This window comes from Taeniopygia guttata, chromosome 2 (genome assembly GCF_048771995.1).
Source record: "Taeniopygia guttata chromosome 2, bTaeGut7.mat, whole genome shotgun sequence".
Lineage (NCBI taxonomy): Eukaryota > Metazoa > Chordata > Aves > Passeriformes > Estrildidae > Taeniopygia > Taeniopygia guttata.
The window spans coordinates 147614204-147639978 of record NC_133026.1 but is presented as its reverse complement, the minus strand read 5'-3'; the positions used below and the strand labels follow the sequence as shown (position 1 = coordinate 147639978).

Sequence of the window (25775 nt, the reverse complement as noted above, 5' to 3'; positions counted from 1 at the left end):
ATTAAACACCTTAAGAAACTGCAAGTTAGCTAAATTGTAGTGTTTTTTCTTTAGAAATTTGAGCCTGACAGTCCAGACAGTTTCCAGGCCATCTGTACATTTATTCAGTCCATAACTTCATCAGTTTGTCTATTATGGTGCTGTCATGGGAGACAGTGTTGAAAGTCTTGCTGAAGTTAAGAGAAATGACAAATCTTCATCTGCCAAGCTTGTATTTTAATCAAAGGAGTTCATTAGGTTGATCAGGCATGTTTTCCCTTTCATAAATCCTTGCTATTTCTAATCACCTTATTGTTCTCATTTGTTTAGAAATGGCTTCCAGTGTTGTTACTTCCATCACTTTGTCCCTCCCCTCTTCAAGTTGCATTTGTTTTCTTCCAGCTGTCAGGAACCTCCCCCATTTGCCAGGGCAGCCCGTGAAATGATTTATAGTTAAGAAACTTGCCCTGGCTGCAGAACATTGTTTTTCTGGAATTGGGTATGGGGATAGAGGAAAAAGGAGAAGAGGGGGTAGAAAAAAGGAAGTTTCAAAATAGAGAATTGAGAGTATGTATTAAAAAAAAAATCAGGACATAAGCCAATTTTACTGGGAATGATGTGGCATCCCTGGTATCTGCTCTAGACTGATTTTATGCTCAAAGAAAGTGAAATTTGATATATTGGGTAATTAATGGGACTATGACATGATTGCATAAGGAAACAGGGAGTAAGATTTGATGACATGAAAGGTCCTTCAAGTCTTCTGTCCCATGCCTTTATGAATCTTAACAAGCTGGATCAATAAAGTCTGACACTTTAAAATAAACAAAAAAATATCATCAGTTCAGCACATTCCCCTATCATTTCCTGTAGTTCTGGCTCCCATGGTTTTGGAGACATCCACCCTGCTGTGAGGATTGTTCTTGCCTTCTTCCTGGGCAGTCATCTCAAAGAGGAAGAATTCCAGCAATCAAGGGTGCATCATATCCAAATATAATACTCAAATGTATAGTATCTAAGATATTTTTCTTTGTTTTAATTATTTTCTCATTTAGAACAAATTGGAATTTTTTTATCTGCTTCCTTAGAAATTGCTACTGCAAACGACATCTTTAGGAATTATGCTGTTTGGAGGTATAAGGATACTTTTCCTAGGGAAAATTGTTCTACTTCTTTTTGCAAGTGGCAGAAAAAGTTGTGGCCGCTCCACTTGAAATATCCTGATTTACAGTTATGCAGTTCACCTTTGAATGAAGTCAGCTGCAAATACTCTTCTTTTAGATAGTGTATGTGATTTTATTCCTAGTTTGGAAAGTTTTAGAAATAATAAGATAATATTTGTTTTCTCGTTGAGGATGGACAAGAAACTTGAGCCTCATTGTCATGAGGGCACCTGGTGACAGTCCTCAGCCAGGTTTACCAGGGAGAAATTTGTCAGTCTTCCATCTCAGAGGTAGCTAATTTGTCTTGTGTAGTTAAGGGTGGAAGGAATGGGGATCATTCAGGACTTTATTTTAAACATACTAACAGTTGGCATTCTTCTTTAAAACATAAACACACACACAAAAAAAAGGGGGGGGGGCAAGTTACAGAGCTTTTGGACAAAATATAAAAGAAGATAACCTTGAAAATTCTTCAGGGTTTATTTTTTTTGTGGGGGGGGAAGGGACACCTTGGACAGAAACTATTGAATCTGAACTACAGATTTTTCTTGGTACAATATCAGAGGAATTGCAGCGGAACTTAGAGCTCTGTACTACATGCTGTCAAAAAATAAATAACTTGTAGTAATGTTTTACTTGGAACAGGATGCTTATGTACTCTGAGAAGATGTTTACCTGTTTTGGTGTCAAAGGAATGGAGAGCAAAAATGGTTCCTTGTGGGTTCTGTGCCATTAAGTATGGGTGGATATGCAGGACCTGGCAGTTCACACTCAGCTGAGACATTCCTTAAGTGAGGAAAGTTCTTTGCACTCTGTACAGCCACATGGATGTTCTTGCTGGCAAATTGGCTGGTGATGGTTGTGCAGAAACAGCTGGAGGGATGTTGGCAAGGGTTATTCTAATGATGTACTTGGAGATCTGAATTTAAATTTTGTCTGGACTCTTTCAAAGTTACAAAAATGGGACATTGGGTGATTGCACATTTTAAAAGGGTTTTTAAAGGGTTTTTGATAAGTGGTTAGGAGTTTCAGGATCATTTTTTACTTTTGTCCTAGCAGGTTTTTCTTGTTCATAAAAGTTTTTGTAAAGGCATGGAAGAGGATGTGTATCTGCTAAGAGTGATTGGAGAATTCATCTATCTTCTTTTACAGGAGAAAAAACAAATCCAAGAACAGAGCCAGCCTCACACATGGAGAGCAGTGTGCTATAATCAGGGCATCAGGATACTGGGAATGAGCTTCTGCTGCTCATTTACAGCACAAAACCTTCAGTGGCACTCACTGAAAGTGTCTTGTTCTGGTGCAGAATTGCTTAAGGATAAGATGAAATTTGGCAAACTGAAGAGTCCAATAATCATGGTTCCTAAATATGTGTTCTTTAGTCTGTTTTGCTGATGCTCATGATGCATTCACTGTTTTTATTCAGGAACTGCAGCTTCTGTGAATTTCTGTAACCCCTTGCTGCAGTGTTGGAGTGTGTTACTACTCAGGGTCTTCACAGCAACAGCTATGGAGTAAAGGAATGGTGGGGATAACACTGTGACTGAAAGAAAGAATCTGAATATCAAGCTGGATCTTGTGTAGTTGGCTTCTACAAAATGTTAGTTATTAGTGTGTGTTTTGTTCTGCAAGACCTGGGCTGGGAGTGGCTTGGGATCTTCTCCCAAAATACACACGAGCTTGTTTGAAGAGGAACATCACTGACTACAGTGAACCAAGAGGAAAAACATTGCTTGGTGAACTTTAATCAACTGTTTTGTTCTAAGTTATGGCTAAAATGACCATAAAGAAAGGATTATATGATCTTTCCTTTGGTTTATTTTTACATCCTTAATGTATAGTTTGAACACTCTCGTGTCCTTGCCTCGTAACTTGTTTGTTCTGGCTTTGTTTGCGCAGCAAAGACTGGGAAAAGGAAATAAGAACAAAAATTGATACCTATGGCTCCCCCTCTTCCCTTTTTTATATTCAGAAGAAAATATTAAATTTAATATTTAAAATAACATATTTAAGAAAATATCCCATCACCTTATGATAGCCGTGGTGTGTCTTGCAGGCCTTTTCCCTGGGGATCACTAATTTAAATATGAAAAACTGCAAAAATCCTTTTGTCAGGTATAAAGCTGATGTTCTTCAGGTTTTCATATGGAGGGGTCAAATTTAACACCAACAAAGTCTGTTCTTGTAGAAAGTACATTTTCCTCAGGACTTTACTCTGAAAAAGGGTCAGGATAACAGAAGAGGGCCATTAAATGCCTGTGCTTCCATTAATGGGCTGGAATTACACTTGAGATAGATGGGAAACTTCTTAAGAAATTCTTACATTGTTTAACTCTGGCACACAGATGTTTTCCAGATTATATCTCTGTGCACTAATTATTCCTTTAAGAAGATCTTTACTGTTTCTAGTTATTGTCCATTCAACTGGAATGGTTTCACGTGGTTTGATTTTTTTTTTCCCATGACAATTGAGGAGAATTATCTGTGATTACTCTTTTTGTGAAAGGCTTAATACAGAGAAATAATGGAACTATATTTCCAGGATTAATAGACTTTATGTTGTGATTCACATTGTCTTCAGATGTTTTAGTGAAGCCAATTTTCATGGATTTGAAGAGCAGCTCAACTGGTATCTCTGATCTCCACTACAGATCTCTTCTCTGTGGTAACCAGTGACAGGACCCAAGGCAATGATAGGGGAGGATTAGGTTGGATATTGGGAAAGGTTCTTCACCCAGAGGGTGGTTAGGGACTGGAACAGATTCCTCAGGGAAATGGTCACAGCACCACTCCTGACAGTTCAGGAGTGTTTGAACAACTCTCTCAGGTACGTGGTGGGATTGTCTGGGTTGTCCTGTGCTGGGCCAGGAGTTGGACTCGATGATTCTTGTGGGTCCCTTCCAACTCAGGGCATTTTATGATACTAAGGGAAGGTTAGACTAAGGCTTTTAGTCCCAGTAAAAAAATTATTGATCAGCACTGAAATTCCTGCTGACTGTTCCCTGGTCATCTATGTGCCCTCCAAGAGGTGGAGTAAAAGGTATTATTGAGACTTGAGGCTTTGCATTAGAGAAGGGTGAGGGAGCCAAATGATTCCGTGAGGTGTTAGAGGTAGTGACTACCAATGAGGTTCTGGAAACATCAGTAACATAATTGCTGAGATTTTTTATATAGAACTTCTGAAAGTAGAGTATTAAGTAGAAATTTTAAGGACAGTGATCAGGCTTTGTCTAATGACTTCAGGACTTAAGGGGTGAAGGAATTCTGTCCTTCCCCAAGGCAGATGGGAGTTAAGTCATTCCTTGAATATATTTAACCTATTAAGATGATAGTTTCACATCTTCTTCTGCAATTTAAAAATTCTTACTAGGCATTTATTTCAGGGTCCTTGAACTTTACTACTCCCAGTTTAAGTTTATGACATTTCTTCTTCATGTCTGTGTGGCAGGACAAGGTTTATATTCTTCCTCTGTTTATGCAGTCACTGATGTTTCTTTGTCCTTGTCTCATGTTCACTTAAAAGCTTGAGTACAGAGTCTTGAAATGCATCAAATGGGATTGTGGAGAGCAGTACCAGAGGTTTTTTGGAAGCTGTGCTCTGCAGATCAGAACTGTGCAAGAGATGAGCTCTTGGCCCTGTCAGATGCTGTTACATGCTGACAATGTTGGCCCTGTGATGTTTGGTAAAGTAGGTCATTCAGGCTGCCATCAGAAAGGAATTTTTTTGGCTTTTTGATGTTTTGTTTACCATCTGAAGACATAGGGTGCTTATTTAACACCGCTTCTTCAGATCTGAAAAAGGGCTGTGCCCAAACATCTTTCCCAGCTGTATCAGTTGGTTTTGTACATCTTGGTCTTGCCTATTTTCATTTTTATATCAGCATTCTTGCACATCTGTTTTCAGCTTCATCAAAGCCTTTTGTGCTGAAGTTGTCAAGTCACTGGGTAAAGCTTACTACACTTAAAGCTCAGCTGAGTTTGGAGCTACAGAGCAGAAGTTGCATGGTCTGCTCATCAATTTACTGCTATGAAAGGATGCAGAGAGGGGATATGTGCTGCCTTTGACACACTGCATGCTGCTCCATCCTGGAACAGCTGGTTACCTGCACTAACTTGAGCTGCATTTGGTGGTGAGCTCCTGGAAGTCTTTTTTAAAATGAAGCAACAAGTTCTTTTGTTTCAGAGCTCTTTGACACCACTCTGCAGGCATTTTCCTAGGTAAACAGAACTTGTTCAGCAGAACTGTGCAGTCTTGTGTGATTGGAGGAGCAAATGAGGCTATTTAAGGTGGTGGATTTTGCATTGAAGAAAAGATTTTGTGTTAGCTGATGATGACCTTTGAGTCGCTGTAACAGCATAAAATGACTGCCTGAGGAGTCATTTCCTTCCAGTTCCTTGGAAGTTTTTTGCTGGTCTCATGATGCAGCAATGTAAATGAAAGTTCCTGAAAAGTCAATGTCCCTTTTTGATACAAAATAGGAAGAGGGGCTGATTACAGTGAGTAGGATTTGAATTTTCTGTGGCTTAGAGGCTCAGCTACACCTGGCCTCTACTAGAGGTTCTAAACAAAACATAAATTTTTAAAATTTTTCAATCCAAATGTTGCTAATTACAGAGGGAAAGTGGGATTTGTGCCTATTGAACAATATTTTCTTATTTTTTAAAATATGCTTTTGTTTGCTTGATAGCTTAGGCACTGAATTTTCTTGGTAATAGAATAGCATTAATGTTTGTGTTATAAAACTTCAAAAATATGTTCTGTAAAAATCAAAAATTAATTTTTAATTTTCTGCTTTCTTAGACTTGAAGGGTATTGGCATTGGCCTGTTGATTTATTCTGTGACTCTGGAATTTTAAACTTAAATAGCTCTTTGTTTTTTGTTTTAGCCTATAAGAGTTTGTTTATATATAAGGGATTTATGCTATGCTCATCCTTCACTAAGAAATACCATATGAACTGTTCCACCAGTGCAGAAAAGTCTGTTTTCATACATAAATGGAAAAATATTGCATTATTGTGAGGTCATGAATTACTGTTTTATTCAGTTTCTAATTGCATTTAATAGCTTGGGAGCCTGAGGAGTTGCTGATGTTATATCTGTGGGTTATGTAACACTGGGAGTCATGTTAAATTTTTTCCTAAAAAGATGTTTGCAATTAAAAGTGCTTTGATGAGCTGTTGTTTTAGCTTTGTATTTGGCACCTGGTGGAGAAGCAGGATAAGGAAGACACATCCAGGTGACACCATTTCTGGTAAATAACTGGGCCCTACATGGCTGCACAGCTTTCTTACTTTCTTTTGTTTAATTGGTGCTTAGATAGATAGGAGAGAAAGGAGCTCAGATACAACGAGACACTGAAGAGATTTGCTGACCCAGAAGCAATTTCATTTTCCTATATCCCTCTTAGAAGATGTGGCTAATTATTTCTAGGTTTCCCTTGAATTGATAAAGGTGGATTTTAAGAATCTGTAAGGTCAACTGATCCACTCTAGGATCCCCTTCACTGAACAAAAGTAATCCTCACAGAATGCAATTTCTTTAAACAGCATCAAAGGGCTGGGGTCTTTCCCCTTCAGATACCTTCTGCAGTGTTTGCCTCATGAATGGAAGGTTTTTACCATAAAATAGGGAAGTTTTATAAGGTCAAGAAAGGTTCTGGTGACCATTTGGATTGCTTTGTCTCACTCCTTCTCCAGTCACCCCACACTGGAGGCTGAAGGTATGCAATGCAAACTGATAAGCACAGTGAATCTGTCAAAGACCAAAATTATCTGATTTTATATTGCAGTAAAATAAGAAATACAGGATTCACTTTTTCTCCTTTTTTTTTCACTTCTTCTCTCCAGGTGTCCATGAAGCAGATTTTAGCTTTAAGCAATGGAATAGTGAATGAACTTCGCAAAGATGTCTTGAGGATAGAAATTGTTTTGTTGGGTGGATTTTTTTGTAAATAGCCTGGAACAAGAAGAAGCAGGGATTCTGAATCAGTGTCCTAAGGAAGGGGTAATTTTAAACCTTTTTGAGCTTTCACATGGCATTGACTTTATCCTTTTCTACAGTGAAGTCTTCACAAAGTAAATGGAAGGAAGTAGGAGAAGATGAGCAGCTTAGTCCACCCACAAGGAAATCTGCTACAACTTTCATGCCTGAAAACTAATACAACCCATATGGGTTTAAAAAATGGCTAGTCTTTATTTATGGAATAATAAAAATAAAGTTAATTTAGTGTCCCTTTTAACATCTGTTGTCTTAACAGCGTAGGCTTGGAGGCTGCACTGTTGCTTGCTCTGCTCCACAGCATCACAGGATCCCTTGGGAAAGGGAGGTATGGGAAACCTCATTAATACTGAATTCCTCCTGCTCTCTCCTAACACCATGATCTGTTTTGCTCCCCACCTTACTACTACCAATAGGTTAGGATTTGGAAAGAAAACCAGTGAATTCTGTCAACTACTATTTTAAAATGTAGCTCAAATGATCCTAAGGCTAAACAGGTGACCATGGTTCAGAAGCTCACAAAGTATTGTTTTAAAACTCCTTACTTTTTGGGAATACCCAAGATTATCCTACTATTAAGATCACCAAATGGAGAAATACAACAATAAATTCAGTATTGTACTGACTTTTTGCCAGAAGAATGTCTTAAGAGATCCTTAGCAGTTTATATTCTAGAATGAATTTATGGAAGTGCTCTCTATCTTTCTTCTTCAGGAGTAAAATAGTCTAACATAGTATGGAGCATGGAATTAGAGTTTTCTCATATTGCAAAGTCTAAAATGATATCACAGAGGTGATGCTGCTTCTCAGTTGTACTGAATCGTTTCTGTTGAAAAACTGGGCTTGGATTTTGACACTTAAAGTAAAATATCATTTGTTTTTCAGTTCTGCCTGTCAGAATGCTCAGAGTTGAATAAGAAAGACCATCTCTGGTGGCAGGATAATGATGACAGAGCTTCTCAGTCTGCAGAGACCCTTGGAGGTCCTGGAGCCTGTTCTCCTCTGTGCCCAGCAGCAGAAGGTGTTCAGGAGGAAACTGAGCTAGAGAAGGTGTGGGTGGGGCAGAAAGGGGCTGCTTAGGGGCAAGATGATAGATTTAGAGACCACGTAATCCAAGGCAGATTTCCAAAACAGCCTTAGCAAATCTGAGTTTAGAGAAAGGCAGAGGTCGGGAGTTGTCATTTCAGATTTGTTATAATTACAATGCACTGTTTTTCAGTAGTTCCTGTGAACAAAGATGATGTTTGTTTGACTTTGGCTGAGAGGAAACTTAGGGTAGATAATATTTTCCACCTTTAAATAATGCGTACACCCAAAGAATAATTATAATATTGAGAAAAAAACTTATACCAAGAGCTAATTTGAGGGGATGAAGATGAATGAAGATTATGGTGCAGTTACAGTGTCTGGACAGCATGTTTGGGGAATTCTGGATGCTAAACGGAAAAGCAAATTAATTTGGATGCAGAAGATTGTCACTTGATCAATAAACATGTTTTAATTTTTAGAACATTCATCAGGCACTCTCAACTTTATGGGCTGCAATTGTGACAGTAGAAAGTATTTGTGGCTTTACCAAAAATATCCTGCACTTGTTCTGAGGGTTTGTTTTCTGTTTTCTGAAGTTTTGTTTGAAAACTTTATCAGCTAGATGAATGTAATGAACTCTTCTTCCATCTTCTACAGGAATATTCAGATTTCCTTCAAAACTTTGTCCTTGTTCTTCAGCTTCTAGGAATTACTAGAGTGATGCTGGAGTGTTACCACAGTCACCTTATACCAGCCCTGGTTGCTCAAAGTCCCATCCAGCCTGGCCTTGAACAGTTACAGGGATGGGGCATCCACGATTTCTCTGGATGTGTCTCACCATCCTCATCGAGAAGAATATCTTCCTAATAATTTAGACACATATTCTTTCAGTTCAGAGCCATTACTCCTTGTCCTATTGTACTGTTGTAAGAAGTCTCTCTCCAGGCGCTGGAAGGGGCTCTAAGGTCTCCCTGGAGCCTTCTCCAGGCTGAACATTCCACTCTCTCATCCTGTCTCCAGCCCTAATGCTGATGCCATGGCTGTGCTCTGGGCTGTAGATCTTCATTTTTGTTATAACAAAGTGAATCTTTTCTCCCTTGGAGGAGATCTCTGTTGCTGTTGTGTTCATCTGGTGGCTGAGGTGTTGCAGGAGAGGAACTGAAAAGCAAATTTCTGTTCTGCTCTCCAACACTGCCCTGGTACTGATCTGTTTTCTTCACAGTTTCCAAATCCTGTTTGATTTCTCAGCACAGTGGAACTTGGACAAGTATTCCCTGTTTGGATCTGTCCTGGTCTCCTTCCTAACAATGTTCCAACTTGCCAGCCAGTTTGATCAAAATTTGAGTGGAGGTATTAACTGTTGTGAAAAAAATTAGTTGAGTAGCAGAGAGTTCCTACTGAGGGAGAAATTGGGGTCAGTTCTGTGCTAATGAGATCTCTGGGACACCCCCAGGAGCTCCAGCTCTGGACATGACCATGGAGAAAGCCGAGGTTTGCCAGTTTGTCTGATGGTCCTGATCTTTAGTTTTGTTTGGATAAGCTTGAGTGGAAAAAATTAGACAACCTTTTATATGTCTCAAAAGTGTAAAAAACAAACCCCTGTTATTTAACCCTTTGTTCCCCAGAGCTTTTTGGTTTTTGAAGGTGACATCAATAGGAGACAGGCTCAGCACTACAAAGAACATTTTAAAAACTTAGAACCTTGATAAAATTAAAAAAAATGCTTCTGACTATTTCCTCCCCTCTTGCTTTCCAAAAGCTGATAATCAGTAGTCTTTAAAAGCAGGCTGAAATTGAGCAACCAAAATCATAGTCACAGCAGAAAAGTCTTAACTTGAATTTCCTTGGGGCAGAATGCCATTTCTTAGCTGACCTTGGCCTGTCTGTTGTTATTGGGGTAGTCTGAGCTTTTTTTCTGCTTAGAATGTGTGCTTCAGGAAAGTGGCCAGTGCTTCTACATATTCTTAGTAAAAACGTACAAATTATTCTTTTTGTAATAAATACTTTTTTAGGGTTTTTTTGGATAGCTGTTATCATCATTGCTTACACAGAGACTACTACACAGATACTATCAGTGTGTGTCAGCAAATGCATCTTGCCAAGACGCAAGAACCAACGCTACTGTTCCACAGCCCTGATTTCTGACAGATGTTTCTTACCTCAGTAAATGGTATAATCTGATTGGCATTACTTAAAACAGATTACTTTACATAAATGATACTCAGATACCTACTTGATGAGTAGTATTTATAAAATGTTGTAAATACTCAATATTAAGTATACTGGAGATGTATTTAACTTCTCAAGTTTGATTTTTTACTTTGTGGCTTGTCTGCTGCTGCATCAATGCCTGCCTTCTTCCCTGCAACTTGGAATTTTGGGGTCTTTGAACATCTCCAGAACATAAATTTTATGCTTTTGGCCTTTCTGGTGCAGAAAAAGATTATCATGTTATTTGAAAGATGACAATGAGCATATGTAACAAATAGATATTAAGTATTTTTTTAAAAGCATCAAGGAAGCACTTGGTTTTAATGAAAAATCACATATTCAGGGTGCAAAATGTTGGACAGCTTCTAAAATAGAATTTAAAAAATTCTCATGTTATGAAGTACTTAGTTTTCACCTTCATTTTGTAGCCTAATACAAGAAAAAGAAGGTGTGACCTTGAGAAGAATGAATATAATACTGGTATTATATGAGCAGGCAGTATCTCTTGACACTTGGATTGATAATCTGTATTAGCGTCATCTGTTAAAAGTGTAAAGAATACAGAGTCCACACATTCTGTCTATTAAAACTCTCCTTGGAAATGCACTTACCAGTTGATACTTAAAGGGTTTTGTTTTCATAAATAAAATTTAATTTAGACTTCCCCTTTTTACTTCTTGATATTTTTTATCTGCTTTTCTGGAAAACATTTTGTTTTCATGGAAAAAACACCTTTTAAAAAATATATTTTACACCCTAGAGCACAGATCAAACCAACTTAAGGAAAACTGAAGAAGTATCTGCAGTTTCCTTTTTCTAAGGAAACAAGTCTGACTTGCTCAAGGTCACCGAGGAAGCCCATGGCAGAGCTGGGGGTGTGAGAGCAGCTTTCCTTCCCTGCCAGCCTGTCTGTGCCCCTTCTGTACCCACACAACTGCAATAATTGGGGTTTAAATATTACTGTAGCATGTTTTGCTTTATTATTGAAGGTAAATATAATCGACCTTGTCACTAGAAGTGTTTGTCTGTGTAACACTGAGGGGCTTGGAAAACTTTGTGGTGGGGGGAGGAAGGCACCCAGGCATGTCTTCAGTTCCCTTTGGCTTTCTTCAGCCCCAGAAAGGGCTTTGTGCCTGAGCAGTGATGCAGAACATCTGATGGGCCTGGTTGTGGCTTAATCTCTCTCTCTCCCTTTTTTTTATCCAGTGAATATTTTTTCTCGTTTAAATAGAGAAGCAGACAATAGTTAAATGCAATTGCTGCTTTCTTCTTTTTTTTTTTTTTTATTAAGAATTTTGACATACACCACTAATTCTGCAAGGCCAGTCAGAATATTGAGAAATGAGATGGCAGTAAAGAATGGTAATTAAACATATGCTCTAGACCAGTGCATGCTGCTACAAGTAGGCAGATAGGTTAAGTTGAAGGCTGCTGGCTTTAGATTAATTCCCTTTTGGTTCTAGTCTTGGATAAGCCTTACGCCTTACTGCTGAGGGCTGGGAGTGAGAAGAGATTACCGTGGAATATATAAAGAGCTTTAATGAGAAGTGTGAATCTTGCTCCTGTTGATTTTAATACGTGTTCTAGCGGAATCAGTTATTTATAATTTTTGTGAAATACTTTGCTGTAAAATTGATATTTGCTTTATTTCCATATACACATTCTGCCTGGTTGTGTGATTATTATAAACATCGTTTTTTGCAGTATTTACACTCACCATTTTAAAAGAAAACCGTTTGTAAGCAATTTTGGTGTTAGGTGCTACAAAGTTAAGAAGGAACAAAGGCCGTTCACCATCTGGGGTGAATGTTTGAGGTGACCTTTGCCTTCTGCTGAGAAGTCAATAAAGAAGCCCCGGGTTTGGAGGGGGCTGGATGTGACACTGACTACGGACTGCCGTGGGCTGCGATATTCGTTCTTTAGGGCAAAGCAGCACTGCCAGGCTTCTTCCAGCCATAATCTCGTGGAGTGAGGCAAGTGCTGATGGAGGGTGTCACCCCAATTCCTGCTGAAGTTTGGGAAAGTTCTCCAGCGCTTATAGGGAAGTTCCCATGCGCTTAGAGGGAAGTTTTGCGCTTTTAGGACGCCTGGTGCTTGTGTGGGTAAGCGGACACAGCAGTGTGTAAAAGCGATGGCAAAACGCGGGTGCGGCAGGGAAGGGGCAGCCGGGAACGGGAACATCAGCGGCGGCGAAGCGAGGCCGGTCCGCAGCCCGGCCGGGCGGCGTTTCCAGCGCTCTGTCTCTGCGCAGAGGGTGAACCGGAGACTGCCGGGCGCGGGCGGCAGACGGGGATTAGCATATTAATGGCAGCCGGGTAATCGCCTCCCACCCCGCCCGCCCTCCTCCGCAGGGCTCACTCCGCCTCGGCACCGCTCCCGGCGAGGAGGAGGACGAGGAGGTGGAGGATGCTCCGGGGCGGCGGGAGATGAGGCAGCGGCGCGGCTTCCCCGCAGCGGAGCGCGCTGGAGCCCCGGGCGGGCCGGGGCGCCGCGCTCCCCCCGCAGCCAGGTGAAGCCGCACCGCCCCGGGGAGGGCCGGGGCTCCCTCCTCTCGCCGGGATCCGGCACGTCCAGGCGGCTCCAGCCTCCCCCCGCAGGAGCCCGGAGCGCTGAATCGGGACATTGTGTGCCGGGGCTGGCCGGCAGCGAGCGCGCTCCGTGTATGTGGCTGCTGGAGGTGGCCGGGCAGCAGCCCCCGAGGCGGGCAGGTGCGGGCTGCATGGAGAAAAGCGGCTGCAGCCCATTCCCCATGTGCTGGGCTAAAGGTACTCCCACCTTTTATTTATATATATATATGTATGTATGTATGCATTTCTCTCTCCCTCTTAATTTAACGTTTTACCACCTGTGGTTCTATGTTGGGTTTTTTTTCCCCTATCAAAGCCAAGCTAGAAAATAAGTATTCTGGTCATGAGCTTGCAGTGCGGAGCTGCCCCTCCGCAGGAGCTGCTTCACCTGACAGCTAGGATGCTTCGGGATTTTTTTTTTTTTTTTCTCTCTGCCTTTAAGAATGATTTGAAATGAAAAGAGCGCTTGAGCTGCTTGGTTTGTACTTGCACTGATGTGAGGATCTGACGTCTTTGTTTGTGATCTTTGTATGTTTGAAGCCGCTGCGAGGGTGATTCTGCTTTCACTCACCTTTTAGAAGAAGTACTTTTTAAGTGTCTGATCCTGATCGTAGGGAGCGTTTGCAGTGGAAGACTTACATCTTTTTACTTGATGTCTCCGAATTTGCCACCCCTATTATCCACCCCCAAACTGAGACAATAAGTGGCCGCAGAGAATGAATTTATTACAATGAGAGGGTTGGACTTGAAATTGGTTCTTAACAATAGTTAGATGGACGCAGAAAGTAATTCACGTGATAATCTTAGTTTGCACCCCAAGGCTTTAATATTTGTTGTATTATCATCTGGACGTTATTTGTATACTGGAGTTGTGGATATGGGTGTACAGGGATTAAGGTCGAAATTCTGTTAGTAGCCAAAGAATCAAATCTTCCTTAGATGGAAAACAACTGTATAAAGTTGAATGTTGCTGGTTGTAAGCATAACCTTCCTCTTGCTTGCTTTCATTTCAATGTACTTTCTTTTTTGGAAGAGAAGCTGGCAGTGAAGTATTGCGTCACTGTAATCTTGGATCACGGACAGCCAGTTACTTCAGAAGTACAGGGCAAACGTATCCGGGCTAAGGATTTGATAGGCATAGCTGCTGATTAGTTGTCTTGAAAAAAAAATTAAACCTATTTACATTTTTTATTGTCTAGTGATTAGGAGGGCACACGAAGAAGCATTTAACACTGTCTTTGTCTTGCCTGCTTTCTGCACCTTTCACAAATATTCAGGCTAATCTAGTCCCTGCCACACATTGATTTACTATAGCACATAGAGCAGAAACGACTCTGCTCTATGTGCTGTAATTTATATAGCACATAGAAGTTGGGGGGAAGTTGGAACACCACACCCTGGTTTCATGAAGTGCAGAACCTGTCAGCTCACTAGGGAATGATATTTAGTAAACAATGAGTAATGGTAGCGGGAAGCAAAGCTAATAGCGTGAGTGTCCTTTGCTTTTAGTAAAACTTGTTTACCATGAAGGGGTAAAAACAATGCCAGATCTGTGTGTCATAAATTGGATAACAGAAGTATTAGATGAAATTGGAATTCATCTCCTTGGACTGTTGTGGGGTCAGGATGAAGGTACCTCCCAGAAACTAACTTTTAAAAGTAGAGAAGAAGAATCCTACGAAAGCAAAAGCAAGCTTTTGCCATCTGCTGTTTAGGCTGCTTAGTATTGAAGTATCAATTTCTCCCCCCTACTCCAGTCCCAGAGGATGCCCCAGCAGGGCTGGGGATGGCTGCACTGGGCCATGATAAAAGGTATTGATTCCCCCTCCACCCACTCCAGCAACTGAAATGAATGAAAAATGATCCCACCTCTTCCTCTGGTCGCATGTGTTCTCAGAACATAACTTCAGGGGAGATTGCTTGTCCATCCCCTCTGCCCCAAATATGGAGAGCAGCCCTGTAATCTCTTGTTAGTCCTGTTGGGGGGAGAAGGGGACACCAGGGGTTGCATAAGAGGACAAAGGCACCAGGATCTTCACAGCTGCCAGTTGTGATGATTTCTAGAAAAAGCTTCATCACAGCCTCCCAAAAAAATAGGACAGATGAGAAATAGCTTGAGCTATATTTGTCATTGAATGGTGGCCATGCCTTAGTCGATGATTACTTTGTGTACTGTTCACCGGCTTAACCTTAGGGAAATGAGACGGATCTGGCCTACTTTGATAAGGGCTGTGAGATATCTGCAGTCCAAGAAAGGTAATATATTAATGAGAGAACCATTTAGTTCTGATGTCTTTATTCTGCCTCTTTGGTTTTTCTGTTGAAGTGTCAGGTTACCTGTAGCAAAAACTGATAAAACTTTTAAGTATTTCATAATGTCTTAAAATGGGATCTTGATGTGTATGTTTTATTATCCATAACTTCTTTCTAAGTGCTCTGTTCTCTTTTGAATGGGACAGATTGAGTTTTCATTGTACCAGGTGTGATCTCAGCAAATGTTTGTTCTTTGAAAAGGCTTTGAAATATTTCAGTGAGTCTGTGTTCATACACACTTTTTTTTTAGCGTTCTTAAATCTGAAATCGTCAAATCTTCTTAGTGATAGCGTGGGATGACCTAATTGCAGCCAATTCTGTGGCTCTGTCTGTAGGACTGCTACAGAGAATAAGATATTTACTTGCTTTAGAAGGTATTTGTGTAAATCTGTGTTGTTGTTCTTTTGCCTCCTCTCCACATCTAAATCTAATCTAAGTAGTGTTACTGAATTGAATAATTTCGTCTGGATCTACACACTCCGGATTTGGGTGTTCTGATGGGTGAATGAAGAGAAAGTGTGTACTTCATTGCTGGCATATTTCTTCTCAGTAAGTCTGTATTACTTTAGTCAGGATAGGAGTAAGACATTTTTGTCTGCTTCCTCCCTCTCATTAAGTAATTTGATGTCAGGTCTTGTGAACTAATCATCCTCAAGCTGATTTATAACTTCGGGGGATTTGAAGTGGGTGTCTTGATCCCTGAGCTGTCCCCACTCCTTTCCCAGCTAAGTGCTGAACTTTGTGCTGGTATTATTCAGGGGTGTTCCCTTTCTGCCTGTAACAGCAGACTAGCAAGTAGTCATGGATCATTAAAGGCTTTTCACTAACATCTCTGAAATTTGTTAAAATCATTAATAGTATAATGTATTACACTTCGACCCAGATACTTTTGCTGGTGAACTTTTTTCTTGTTTTTCCTGTGAATTCCTGCCATTTTAACCTTGCACAATAACTGGGTGAAAACAGTGTTAACGTGACAGCCAAGGGTAGTTGGGCGGCTCTGCTATAGGTCTGTGAATTATCCACCCCAAGGAGGAGGAAGTCTCTTGAATATCTTCCAGAGGAGCTCTGTTTAGTCATTTATGAACAATTAATTGATGTAATTCAATGTGCCATGTGAGTTGTAACTGCAGGGTGATCACAGTCCTTGAACTCAGCCATTCAAGTGAACATGGAAAGTCTATACTGGCTTAAAACAATTAAGCCAAATTCAGTTAAAAACATGGTCTTCATTAGAATAAATATTAAAAATTTTAAACTGTGTTGTGAAATGTATTTAATCTGCTGAGAAAGAGTTTTGCCCTATTGCAAATGTTGCAATCTTTTTTTAAAGAGAGAAGCATTTCCAAGTTAAATGTTGTGGGTTTGTTTTTTGGTGAGCCCTGCTGATGGAGGGGGTGTGTTCAGATGGGACCTGCTGGTCATGTGTTGAATGTAAGCAGGATTGTTGGATGCATAAGAGAAGAGGTCACAGCTGTTCCTTCTTCATCTCGATGTCATAAATCTCTGCTTTTTTACTGACAGAGTGACAACTTTCAATCCAGCAGGCCCTTAGGTTTTTAGGTGATAGGTGGTCATAGAAAATGGAATAAGGGGAGTTGCTGATACTATGAAGGTTGTAGGCAGGTAAATAATCTCTAAAGCAAGATAGTCTGCTTCTTTGACATAGACATTGTATATGTAACATGGAAGTATAATTGTTCTTGTGTATAGAAAGGAAAAAAGCCATTCTGTTTGTATGAGTGTTCTACTGCATCTTCTCAGTGAGCTTCAGTTGAAGTGGCTGGAGGGCAGCACCTGCTCTTGCATTTTTTCTTTGCTCTATAGGTAGTTTAGGAGCGACATTAGGTGCATTTCCCTTGGTGTCTGAGGGGAAAAGAACTAGGAGAATCTGGTCTGTCATTTGACAGTCTGTTGTTGACTTCCTACATGGGCTACATTGGCCATTTCCTTCTGAATAGTGATCTTGCCTAAACTTTTGTTAAACTTAGTAATAACTTTGTAGCTTCTAGAGCTATGAGATTTGCAAACCATGAAAAGCATCTCTTCAATTCCTGGGTTTTTTTGGGAGGTTTTTGTAGGAAGAAGAAAAATAACGTTTATCTCATCAAACCATTAATTTTCAAAGGCAGAAAGTTAATAGAATTACAGAATGGTTTGAGCTGGAAGGGACCTTAAAGATCTGTCTAGTTCCAACTCCCCTGCCATGGACAGGGGCACCTTCCACTAGACTGGATTGCTCAGAGTATCATATTCCTGATATGCCTGTATATATTTAAAGGTGGAAGATAATCTGGAAAAGCAAGGGGGATTCTCCCCTTCCGGTTACAGCACAGCGTGTGGTAGCTCAGTATTCTTAAAAAAAAAGGAACTGTGCAGCTCAGGGAGCCTGCAGCATTCCCACTGGGGTGATTGTTCCTATTCAAAGACGACTGGAATGGAAGATGGAGCTTGAGATATTTTTACAAGAAAGGAAAGTGATTGTTTTAAGGGCTGGGGGAGCATTTGGCGGTTCCCTGGGTAATGGAGATGTGTGATCTTATCGGTTGTAGCACCTGGTAATGAGCCAGTGAACCAGCTTGGAATTAAATTCTGAGCTGCCTGGAAAAAACCTAAAACTTAGTAATGAAAACAAAATGTTTGAAATATCCTTTTAAAGAAACATTGGAAAACAAGCCTACAAGAGCAAGTATGGAAGTTGGCACCCAAGTGACTCTTTCATTGTTGGAAATGATGCATTAAGCAGAAAAGTTAACCAGGAGTTTATAGCCCTAATTGCTTTCTTATTCAGTTTATATTTGAAATTTATCACAACTCCCATTGTGTGTTTGTGTATATTTATTTTCTGTATGTAAAATACATACACAGACATGTGCATAATTTGGTTTGCCCAGCTGGCCTGGCAACACTTGTAGTATTTCAACATTAGATACCAAAAATGATCTCTTATCTGTTTTTGTGTTTTTAGCAAATGCAATTCATTGGCCAGTGTCTCTTTTGGAAGCTTTTATTGGTAGGACTGTAATACTGAAATGAGCTTTTGTGACTGGTGTTACATTTGTAAGAAATGTATTAGGTTGTCTCCATCCTTCACTTGCTGGAGTGTTGCTGAAATAGAATAGTTGTAAATTCATGTCTTGTAGAAATGTTGATGTGCCAGTAAAGAGTATGTATTTTTCATTAATTGTCTGGGGAAAAAACCCTCACTAGTATTCCTAAATTCATGACCTGATACGGATTTGCTCATGGAATTATTAAAAACTGGAGACATTACAGATTAATATACACTGTAGCAATACAGTAGGGAAACCTGTACAAGCTGCTGAATTCTATAACCCAGCACAACAAACAAAAGCCAGAGATAAGGAAGTATGTTTGTAACTATTACATTAAAAGAAGCTTAAGTACAGAACATCATAAATGTATTTGATTAGAATAGGTTACAGAAATATTGTATCATTCATGAAGATTTCATCATCATGCAAAAGCAATGAGATCCCTGCAGTATCTCCTGTTGAATCAGTGCTGAGAAGTGCCAGTGGCAGTTTTCCCTGCTGGGTTGTCAAGGTCAGGGTTTACTGAGGTATGGAGGTAATTGAGGGGTTGCTGAGGTAGCTGGTGGTTGCCCAGCACTGGGTGATTCTGTATTTATTGGCATATGGAAAGAGGGTAGGATTGTCCTCTTCTGATATTTAATGTAGCTTAGCATAGATATTAAAAAAAGTATTTCTGTGTGTATTCAATCATGCTGAGTCATTTTATTGAAAATAACCTGTAAACAAACTCCGTTTTTTCATTTATTGACTTGATAACTGAGGTTTGTTACTTTGCCAGAAGGGAGATTGCTTAATTCTCTCCCCAGGCACTGTCACTGCTTTCTGAAGTAGTGTTTCTCCTGCCAATGAATTCAGATCCGTAACAGCAAGCACTAGGGGTTTGTACTTTCTATTTAAGTTGGAATCTGCAAGTGAAGTGTTGTCCCTTGCTTACCAATGAAATGTCTAAGGAGAAACAGCTTTTTCCATGGCCCAAGTCTCCTCATCTTGACTAAATACAGGAGTAAAATCAGTTTGTGCTTCAGTTCTGCTGTGATTTGGGGTAGCGGCTCACAGCAACTGCAGTGATGTCCTGTGCAGGGTCACATCAGCAGGGGATGAGGGTAATGAACTGAAGAGTGGCATTTTGAGACTCAAAGCTGAACTTTTTACTTCACTTGGCTGTGCTGTAGAACTAAAAGTAAAACCAGACTTTCCTCACTTGAACAATACCTCTTGATGAAGCAAAATTAAATCACTTAATTGCTAGTATTTGGTCATGGATTCCCGTACCGTTTGAGTTTTCTCCTTTAACATCCATATAGAGGTCATTGAAGCAAGGAACATTTTCATCATAAGTGATTTTGCTGGGTGAGTAATGGTCTGCAATCCTGTTACATCTTTATTTCTGGGAAGGAGAGTGGGAAGGAACTGGGTGTGTTCTGTAGTTTTTTAGCTGATTTTGGATGATAAGGGGCAATAGGATTTAAACTCTTTTCACCACCTTTCTGCTAATATGTTTGCAACTCAGCAATGATCTGTTCTTGCTGGTATGGGAAGATAGTAGGAGTCATGTTCCTGAAATCTCAGTGTGTTCAGCTCAAAGGGGGTTTTGTCTCGGCTGTGTCACGATGGTTGGTCAAGATAATCTGAAGAATTGCAACAAAGATACTTTGGAGTAGAGCAGCCTTTTCAATTTGATCCTAACAAATGATTACAATGCAACAAATTGCATTGCCAGGTACTTGAACAGCAGCTTTTTGTCCATTCAGGTGTTTGATTGCAGCAGTCTTGACTCATCCTGGCAGAATTAAAAGGTCTCTGATTTATGGTTGTATATGGCTGTACCTGTCAAACAGAAGCATGTGTGTGCTGCAGATGTCCATCCCAGCCCCTTCCCAGAGGGAAAAGGCACTGCTCAGGTGACAGGGAGCTGTGTATCTGTTCCCAGTTCAGGGCTGATTCCTGTGTCATCTTTATCACAAGAGCAGCAAAGAAATCAAGATTTGCACCCCAAGCTGTTCCTATCGGTGTCCTCTGGTATGGAAGTGTGATGGGCACATAAGTGTGGTGCCTGTCAGGTCAATAAGTTAATATTTTATCAACTAACCAGGTTTAGCAGGAGGTGGACTTTTCTGCATGTGTTTCTGAACCTAAAATTAAGGGAAGTTTGTTCTGGTTGTAATTGTGAGGACTTACTGCCTGTGGTTTTCTTAAACAGAGTTGGGAGGATGCCATAGAACCCCAGAATGGTTTGGGTTGGAAGGAATCTCCAAGATCATTTCATTCCAACCCCCTCAGCCATGGGCAGGGACACCTTCCACTATCCCAGGTTGCTCCAAGTCCCGTCCAACCTGGCCTGGAACACTTCCAGGGATGGGGCAGCCACAGCTTCTCTGGGAAATCTGTGCCAGGGTCTCACCACCCTCACACTAGAGAATTTCTTCCTTGTTCCTGTTCTGTCCTTAAAATGCAAGATTTGCCCTTTCAATATTTTGCTTTTATATATTCTTAAAATACATACACATAGTACTTCATAGAGTATCTAATATAAAATATAAAGTATATTATATACGGTTTTCTAGATACATGATATAAAAACTGAATATATGAATACAAGGCATCATCAGATCTTCGGTAGGAAAATACCCATTACTTTTCTTCCTTCCAGAGTAATTTTGGTGTTTGTATAGGTACTGGTTTTATGTGATACTGAATAAACTTTTTGCTCGTTTGGGTTGCATTAATTTAGTTTTCCTGGAACAAGCTGTGTGGCCTGTATTGACCAGTAGTGTTGGACTTCATGTTTGAAGTACCAAATTTGCACATCTAAATGTTATTTAAATATCTTTTGTCAGTCTAGAGGTGCAATAAAAATGCTTTTGGAATAATGCTCTTGTCTGCCACATCTCACTTCTCTTCCCAGCGCTGGCTGTGATATGTTTGGGCAGTTTGAGTAGTGTCCCACACTGATGAAAACCAAGGTATTGCAGTAGGAACAGGAGCCACACTTGCTGTGGCTGCCAAATAATTTCTGTGATAAGCCATCCTTCATGTAGTCTTCTACTCAGAATTATCCAAGTCCCTAATTGCTTTTGCTGAAATCAGTCTGGAATCTCTGAAATTGTTCATTCCTAAAATTTGAAGGGGAAGTAGTTGTGCTTTTTCTGTGTCTGGTCTGTTCTGGGAGGGAGCCGTGACTGTTGGAGATGGGAGAGAACGAGCTGGAAATGGGAATTATCTGAAATCAGGAACAAGCACACCCTGGATACTCCTGGACACACAGCAAGGTCATGTTCACAATTCCTGTTCTGTCCTGTAGGAAAAGCTGGGCAAGTTAAAACACACATAATCCAGTAGAGAAAAGCAGTGGCAACCAGTCACTTCTTTTTAATCCAGATTTATCTCTAGTTTGTTTTTTTTTAATGTTAAAATCACAGTTAAGCCAAAGTAAAATAAACCACAGTGGGAGGGTTTGGGTATAAATATCTCAGAAACAAGAAGAAAACATCAAAATGGGGGGAAAACTCTCATAATTGAAACTGGCTGTAAGATGGGATCATACTTGGGTCTGTATTTATGAGTTCACAGAGGTCAAAAATCCTGGCTGAAGGATTTTTACATTCAGGTGTCTCAAATTACTTGTGTGGTTGCAACAGCTTGTGCATCTTCAGAAGAATGAGAAATGAAAGCTTTGAATCTTGCAGTCACAAATCTTCTGTCTTTCTTCAGCATGGCATTGGGAAATTCAGGAAAGTTTAGTATGAGCACAGTATTTGGAGGCCTAAAATAAAGAGGGATAGCAACAAACCTCAATTTAAAATATTTTTTTTTATGTCTGCCAAGAATAATAATTTTATTTTATGAATCAGTCACTGATGTCTCAATCTAGTGAGTATTTTCCTGTTCAGTGGTAGGAACATAAACAAGAGGTTGTGATTTTTTGGAATAATGCTACATTTTGGGAAGTGAGAGTCATTCCCTTTCCCCAGTGTGGGAATTATCATGAATTTCTGTTTTGTTTCTGTCTGTGGTACACGTGATGCTTCAGCCCTACAATAATCATACAAAGCAGTAGTTAATCTATAACTTTTCATAGGTTATTACCATAAAATCTGTGAATATTTTTCCTTCTCTTTAGTTCTTTCCTTGCTCTGTATGTCCAGTCTGCACTCACATTAGTAATGTTGCTCTAGTTTTGTTGTAAATGGGAATAAAAATGTGCTGCTTTATTTCTTTTCTCTACTAGAATTATTTCCCAGATCAGGCAGTAGGTAGAACTGAGCTGTGCCCTTCTGTTCTGCCAAGGACAGCCTCCTGCACTGCAATAAAGTTGCTCATAAAATGTGTCCTTTGTGACTGACTGGGCAGATTTTATAGGGCTGGGTCCTTTCAGGTGGTGAACGCTTCCTCCTTCCTCATCCATGTGCACTCAGCTATTCCAGCACTCACCACCAGCAGCACTTTTGTGTATTCCAGTCTGCTGGAAATCCATAGGGTGGGCGTTGCTTTGCAGAATTAAGGCCCTACTGAAGAAGAAAATTTGATCTGGAACACTTTAGGTTGTGGATTTGTTAATTCTGGCCTGTATTTTCTTTGATATTGGTGGTACAGTGTCATTTGGCCCTGAATTTTTAGATGTGCTATTTTTTTTTTTGCTTTAATTATTACTTTGTGGTTTTTCTTCTTTTTTTCTTTCATTTCAGACCAGAGAGGTGCTGTTGGTTTTATCACTGCGAACTGTTTCTTTAGCGTGTAAGAGAAGATTATATAAATGTTATAATAACTTGATTTATAAGTTCAGAGCTTTCTGTCAAAACATGTTCATACTCATACTCCCAGCCTAATTTGTTATCTCCCTTTAACCTTAATTTTCTTGCACTGAAACAAACATGGAATTTAAGCCTCTCCTGCAAGATGTCCTATAAGAATCAACAAATTCTAGCCAAAATAATTTTTTAAATACCTTTTATTGATATACATATTTGCTAAGTGCCTTTTAAAACATCAAGATCAAGCTGTATGTTTAATATATGCTGTACAGCCATATATTGTCTTTTTTAAATTAGACTCTGAAAGAACAAATCCAGGTTTAAATTTATGTCTTACATCTGGTAAAATGAGGAAAAAAGGTATTTAGCTTTTTTTTTTTTTTTCCTGGACATTTGTCCTGTTTATAAAAGCAAAAACTCTGATTTTAGGTTAATTTTTTCAATATCAGACGTTGCAGGTGACAGAACTTAACAATGAAGGCAGACACACCAGAGAAATAATTTAACTTTTTTCAAGTCCTGTCCTTTTCAATGCTCTGACTGAATTGCGATAACCAAGGGAAGAGGGATAAGAGATATTTTTAATCAATTACCCTGTATATATCATAAAAGTGAAGCAAATAGAAACTGAACCAGGGTTGTGTGTAGTTTTGGTATTAGTTGTCTATGTCTCCAAAATCTTTATGCTGTGAGTTTCTTTTAATTAAAACAATGAAGAATCTTGAGTTGTCCAGTTAAAAAAAAAAAAAAAAAAAAAAATGAGCATGAATTGGTGTTGAGAGAAGTCTTCCACAATTCGAGCTGGCCCCAAAAACCTCAAGTCTGGTGAAGAAATCCTGAGAGAAGTGGAGCTTTGTGACCTTGAGCCTGGTAGGGAATCACTACAGTGAGTGGGGAAATGGGGCTGCGTTGTGCTGCTGCAGTGAGAACCCACCCGGATCTGTTCCTGGAGGGTTTTTTCTTACAGCTTCTCCCTTTCTGTGCCTATCTCACTTCTGCTCTAAGTGTCACAGTCTGTGCAGCTCAAGTTCTTGCTGTGAAAAATACATTTTCCACAAAGAAGGGTGGAACAGGGATGTTTTCAGTCGCTTTTTACTGGTATCTCAAATAAGGAATTAGTTTTGCCCATTAATGAATCGGAATTTGCTCTTTCTTAAAACTTTTTAAATGTGTAGCATTGCAGTAAGTGGAAAAATGGTGACTTGGGGCTGTTTGTTTAGGGGCTTTATCTTTATTTTAATTTTTTTAAAGTTATTTATCTTGCCTAAAGGGGTAGAGTAAACCATGAAGTCTCATCAAATATGCTGTTCTGTGCTCTTCTTTGTATTAGCAAAGTATTCTTCTGTTCACCTCTTAAAGTGGGAAAACTAATTTCCTTCTGGAGTGTGAAAATCATTTGCAGCTCATTTCTTCAGAGAAAATTGTATTAACTCTTAATGTCTCAGATTTTGCTCTGAGTGGTGTTGTCTTTGACAGAAGAACATAACTGCGTTTTAAGTGAGCTTTTCTTGTCTAATTCCTGTCAGCCATGAAACTCACTTGCTCAGTGGAATATTCTGCAGCTGATTAAAATGTAATGAAATCATGTTTCTGACAAATGCCGAGCATCTTTAAAGACCGTACTTTGACATTTGCAAAATAATGGGAGATAATTAGAGGTTAGTTGTGCTTATGCTGCTGTTGACTGCGCCAGGCATATCTCAAATTAACCTTTTCTTTACATTTCATTGTAGTTACTTGTTCTGTCATGTGTTCAATTGGTCTCTGGTGGAAAAGAAGCACCTCATTACCTGTAAAAAGTTCCTATCACCTCTTTAAATTCCAGTGCCTGGCTGGAGACCTGTGGATGGTGCCATGATAGTCAATGATCAGCTGTTTTGTTGATTTTGGTGCAAATTACAGGTGCTCATCAGGTTCCTTGTATCAGATGCAAACAAGCCTTACTTGTCTATCCTGTTCCTGAGAATTCCATCAACTTCTGCCACTCTTAAAGACTCTTGGTAGTTTTATTCACATCTGTCCGTTTAGTTGGTCAGCTAAGAGTTGATAAATGACTTTAAAGAGAGAGGAGAAAGAGGAAAAAGAGGAGGTTGAAGTTGGAAATTACACTTGAATTTGTAATACTGGTATTTTCACCGAATAATTTTGCCTTCTTTAATCATTGCAATGGAATAGTTGTTCTTCATATCCTACCTGTTCTCTGGCCACACTCTGTCTTTCCTCTTCACCTTTTTCTTGACTAGGTATTGAAAATCAGTAAATGCTATTGAACAGTTTATCAGCAGAGGCTTAGAAATGTCAGTTTTAGATTGTGAACCCCAAGAAAAACTAAACCCCCACCAAAACTAGAAAAAAGTAGGCCCAGAATTATTGTCTTGATGTGTAAAAGCAGCTCAAAAATCATTTAAGCAGCAGTAGCAGGGGGACTCAGAGGGGGAAGCAAGGGCTCCATGGTTGGGAAGAGTAGATGAGGAAATGCTTGGCAGGGAGGAAAGAGGTAGCAAGTTCTGCAGCTTTGGCAGCAGCAAGGACAAATTATTAAGTTGGTGAAGCAGCCTCTGGTGACAACTTACTTGCCTCTGAAAAATTAACTCAAACCTCTGTACAAATGTACTCTTCAGAAATTATCATATATCAATTTCATAGCTTCTAACACAGGCATGTCTGAGAAACCAGGCAAATTCCTTTAATGATATTTGAATGTTAA

At 39.8% G+C, this 25775-nt stretch overlaps 1 protein-coding gene across 13 annotated transcripts in view; it reads left to right on the top strand.

Annotated features, from left to right (window-relative positions):
* Window positions 1-25775, top strand: part of PTK2 (protein tyrosine kinase 2) — a 188618-nt gene that overhangs the window by 45436 nt on the left and 117407 nt on the right. For 3 of the 13 annotated variants that reach the window (XM_072925049.1, XM_030266761.4, XM_041714091.2), the window contains exon 1: window positions 12748-13146. The exons of 6 other annotated variants lie outside the window; for them this stretch is intronic. In XM_072925049.1, the coding sequence (XP_072781150.1) occupies window positions 13044-13146 (103 nt within the window). In that variant the 5' untranslated portion in view covers window positions 12748-13043. Of the gene's footprint in view, window positions 1-12746; window positions 13147-15089; window positions 15205-25775 lie in introns of those variants that run through there. 4 more of the 13 variants (XM_030266757.4, XM_030266755.4, XM_030266763.4 and 1 more) reach the window with 3 other exon arrangements.